The following is a 4,470-nucleotide window of genomic DNA, read 5'->3' on the forward strand; positions in this document are numbered from 1 at the left end:
ATTAAAAAGTTAAAAAGGTTTTTAGGTTTGCTTAATATGTGAAAGGAAAATTTTCATAAGTTACAAGGTTGTAACTTATGACTTTTCCATAAGTGTTACGGAGGTAAAAATAAGGAATCCCAAACACCCCTTGAATATAGAGTTTTGATTTTTTGACCCGACCTGAACCGGGTTGTCGATCCGAAACTTAGAATTAGGAAAAAAATTTGTGTTTTGTGACTTTTAACCCATCCATACTAGTTGTTTAAGATCCGCCACTGTTTATGATGGCAGTTGTTGATGTTAAATGACTTTTAAAAGGTGGCCCCGGGGGTTAGAGAAGCTAAGTATGAAACAAAGTGTGAATTATTAGTAAAACGTGACGATATACAAAAGTACAAAACAAATTCAAAATCTTTAAAAAGTTTAAATCACACAACACCATCAACAAGACTTGGTTAACAATAACAATAAAAAAACACATACTAAAAATCCTTAAAACGATCTTGGTTTAGCTACAATAGTAGAGTGTTTCAAGATATGCAAACTGAACTGTCCACCTTTCTCTTCGGTATCGATCTTAGACTGTCCCGCTGGTGGCAACAACTCGAAATTCTGCACCAAACGCCCAATAGTAATACCAAGTATCGGCAATGCAAGGATAATCCCGGGGCAACTCCTTCTCCCGACTCCAAACGGTAAATACCTAAAGTCATTCCCGTTAGCCTCAACCTTTGCTTCCTCTTCCAAGAACCTCTCAGGCCTAAACTCCTCGGGTTTCTTCCATTGGTCAGGGTTGTTGGCTAGCCACCACGCGTTGACCAAGATCTTGCTTTCAGCCGGGATGTCATACCCACCGAGCTTAGCGTCGTGGAGGTTCATGTGCGGGACAAGAAGTGGGATAGCCATACGGAGACGGAGGGTTTCCTTGATCACGGCTTGGAGGTATGGGAGGTTTTGGATATCAGGCTCGGTGATTTGGACACCGGGTCCAAGCTTGGTGTCAAGCTCGTGTCTGAGCTTGGCTTGGATCTCGGGATGGTTCACGAGCTCCGTAATTCCCCATTCGATCGACCAAAGAGTTGTTTCGATTGCTATTTAAAAAAAAATAGTTAAGTGAATATCGTATATTTAAATTCAAGAACAGAATTTCAGTTTTTAATTTAATATATGTTAACATGAAATTAAATTAAAATAGTCAAACAAGATCCAATATTGATGCTGAATTATTTAAATATTTTATTTGGGTGCTAGGAGGTTCGTTGCACATGACATTAATTTCCAGTCATGGTAGGTGCAACACCGATTGTCATAAACAAATACATAGATGCAAGTCATTTTCTGCATTTATTATATATTAAGAAGAAAAGGAAAAAAAAACAAGGAAACAAAGTCGTACCTTGCTTTCTAACCATGAACTTTATTGCCTTTTATTTTTCTAAAAAGGTAAAATAAAAAATATAAAAATTAATTGTTGCTTTTGTCAATTTAATACCAACGATCGGAGTTGGTAAGATTTGAATAAAGGACACTCATGAGAATATTCATACTAAATATATTAACAAAATAGACATTAATACATAATTTTATGAAATGTATATTGTCACAAAACCTTTTAATAAAGTAAAAATCAAATTAATACTAGATAATGAACCACTTTGAGCTAAACTCACCAACTCAAAAACACTACGGCTATTACGTGGATTAGACACAAAAATATTGCCACTATTGCGCCACTTGACCCATATGGCCATATGAACTACTTTTGTGTCTAGACATTGATCAAAAGCACTTCAACTTTTGCGTAATTACATGTGTACTATAATTAACAAAAAAGTTAATGGCTATATTATTAAATGCATTTCTGGTACTGGTACATGTATCAAGTTTTTTAAAAATTCGTGATCGGGAAATTGAGGCTCATCCCTACATTTTAGTGATTTTTCTTTATAAAAATTGCATCTTGTTAAGTGAAAATTAAAGCTTATTCATGATATATTAGTTTTAAAAATTGGGTAGTTGAAACTTTAAAGTATGAAAATAACATTTAATTTTAGAGCATTCATTTCTTGACTTATAAGCATCATGATAGTTATCCTATTAAAATGTTAATTGCTATAAACTGCATACCTGCAACATTGATGTTTTCAACAATGTAAAGAACATTGTCTTCATTGATCTCACCCTTCTCCTTAGCTTCAAGAATATGATCAATAGCACATTTCAACTGGTTGTTGTCCATCTTCTTCGTGCTCACAATCTTCCTGTTTTCGCGAAAAACAAAACCCGAATTACTTAATTGAATTATTCAAATCTAGATACTGTTTTTCTATAACGACAGCTATATTATAAAAAACTATCTAAATACATCAAAACAAACCGACCCATAAATAAAACAGGAATACTTACTTCCTTTCATCAACAAAGTAGTCTTTAAAGAGCTGAATCCTCTTATCCTTAACTTCCTTACACAATTTCAAATAGTTTCTCAAAAACGGCCTCAAAATCGGAATAAAATCACCATAATTATACTCGAAGCTCTGCGCTAATCGGCTGCGTTCGCCATTCAACGCCTTGAGTTTCAAAAACAAAGGATCGTCTTCGCTTTCGAACCGTCTATCGAACATGATTCTGAACATATTGTTGTACATCATGAGCTGCAACCGTCTCCGGATCACAATACCTTCGGTCGCTGCTGCTGGATTCTTCTTCACATCCTCCACTACGGCTGCGGCCTCGGCCTCCCACCCGTACCGGTATTGTTGAACAACTTTGTTTGTGAAGAACGGCACGGTCATGATCCGTCGCATTTTGCGCCAGTGTTCGCCGTAGACAGTGAACACCATGTCCTGTCCTTTTCCGGTGAAGATATCGAACACGACGTTACGTGTTCGAGATCCGAACTCGACTCCCTGTTGTTAATAGTACACGTTACACGATTAGACCGTGTAGTGATTTAACTATTAAAAACTAACGTCTTATCCTTTTCCAGTGAAGATATCGAACACGACGTTACGTGTTCGAGATCCAAACTTGACTCCCTATGGTTATTAGAGAGTATACAAATTATTAGACCAATTAGACAAATGTGTAGTGGTTTAATTAAAAAATAAAATTATTGAATTTTAAATAAAAACATGTAACAATTTAATTAAAACATAATTATTTTTTATTTCTTTTAAATAAAATTGTGAGTTTGGTGGCTTAACTGGTTGAAAAAAGTTGCGGCCCCACACCCATAGCCGCCAATGGTTCGGCTAAGAAAATCGGGTAGCAGAACCCGAAGATTTTGGCGAAGAAAACAATAATTGGATGAATTAGTTGATTCAGGTTCTTGATGTGCATAGCCACCAATGAAACAGATTCAATCGGGTACGTTTGATTTGACTCTTTTTATTCGGCGAGTACTCCGAATAGCGCCCAAAGGAGCTCAACCTATACGCCTACGACGAAATAATCCCATAGGCGTGAAGCTGATAATATGTAGCCGGTCGCTATCGGGCTAACCCACTATACGTATTCCCAGGATTATTACTTTTGATATATTATTATTATTATTATTATTATTATTATTATTAAGTTTTCTTTATAATAATATATTTTACGATAGTATTTGATTGTGTTTTCTTTACCTGAGTGTGGAGCACGTCTTTGGCGAGCTCTGGTGATGACACAACGACAAGGTTACGCTGACCCATTCGGAGGAGAAAAATCTCCCCGAACTTCTTCGCAAGCTCGGTTAAGTTCCGGTGGTTAAGATCATCACCAACTTGGAGCCAATTACCGAAAATTGGGACCGGAATGGGTCCCGGAGGAAGCTTAAACTTCTTACCACGTAACTTGGAGACAATGATTGCGCCGATAATGGCTGCAAACAAGGCAATTAGGGTCTTCTCTACAAGCAGAAGATCCATGGCGGATTCCGGTGGCCGGAATTGATTATATATATTTTATTTTTAGTAAGTTTGGAGTTTTGTCGATGTTAATGGAAAGTTTTATAGGTGATGACGGATGGGGTTAGGTGGACTTGTGGAGTTGGTCAGACGGCAAGTAGGTAACGGCGTTAGCCAGGTTTGACGGTAAATCTAATCATATAAATTCCTTTTCCCCATAAATATTTTTTTTAAAGCAGCTAAAAAATTTTGAATTGTTTAGTACGGAATGACATAATGAAAAACGGCCACCGTCATCTGGCATAACCCAGCCATACGGAGCCCTTAAGCGTCTACAGGTTATACTCACTCACCCGAAAACCCACTGATAGTAAAATCTGGATACCCTCAGAATCAAACCAGAGATCACAAAGATTCCGGTTTTTCGGTTTTTCCCCATAAGGAATTAAATTAATTATGTATAGCCATCAAATTAAGATATAATTAAATTTATTTTCTTAGTCGTATTTTCGTTTAAGTTGTCATTTTCTTGATTTCTATGTTGATTGTATTTTAAGCATAATTGCATAAGCATCTCACTTAAATTAAATTTTCTTCA

General features: G+C 36.5%; 1 protein-coding gene across 1 annotated transcript; it reads right to left on the reverse strand.

Annotated features, from left to right (window-relative positions):
• Positions 1 to 409: 409 nt before the first annotated feature.
• On the reverse strand, positions 410 to 3,911 carry LOC143567578 (trans-cinnamate 4-monooxygenase). Its single transcript, XM_077053968.1, has 4 exons — positions 3,612 to 3,911; positions 2,389 to 2,891; positions 2,110 to 2,243; positions 410 to 1,073 (listed from the first exon to the last, which is right to left on the reverse strand). Exons 1-4 carry the CDS (start codon positions 3,891 to 3,893, stop codon positions 475 to 477), a joined length of 1,518 nt encoding a protein of 505 aa, XP_076910083.1. The 5' UTR covers positions 3,894 to 3,911; the 3' UTR covers positions 410 to 474.
• Positions 3,912 to 4,470: the final 559 nt, after the last annotated feature.

The sequence above is a fragment of the Bidens hawaiensis genome, unplaced genomic scaffold (genome assembly GCF_021521415.1).
Source record: "Bidens hawaiensis isolate Kalapana, Puna unplaced genomic scaffold, B.hawaiensis_p1.1 tig00023430_1, whole genome shotgun sequence".
In the NCBI taxonomy this organism is placed as follows: domain Eukaryota; kingdom Viridiplantae; phylum Streptophyta; class Magnoliopsida; order Asterales; family Asteraceae; genus Bidens; species Bidens hawaiensis.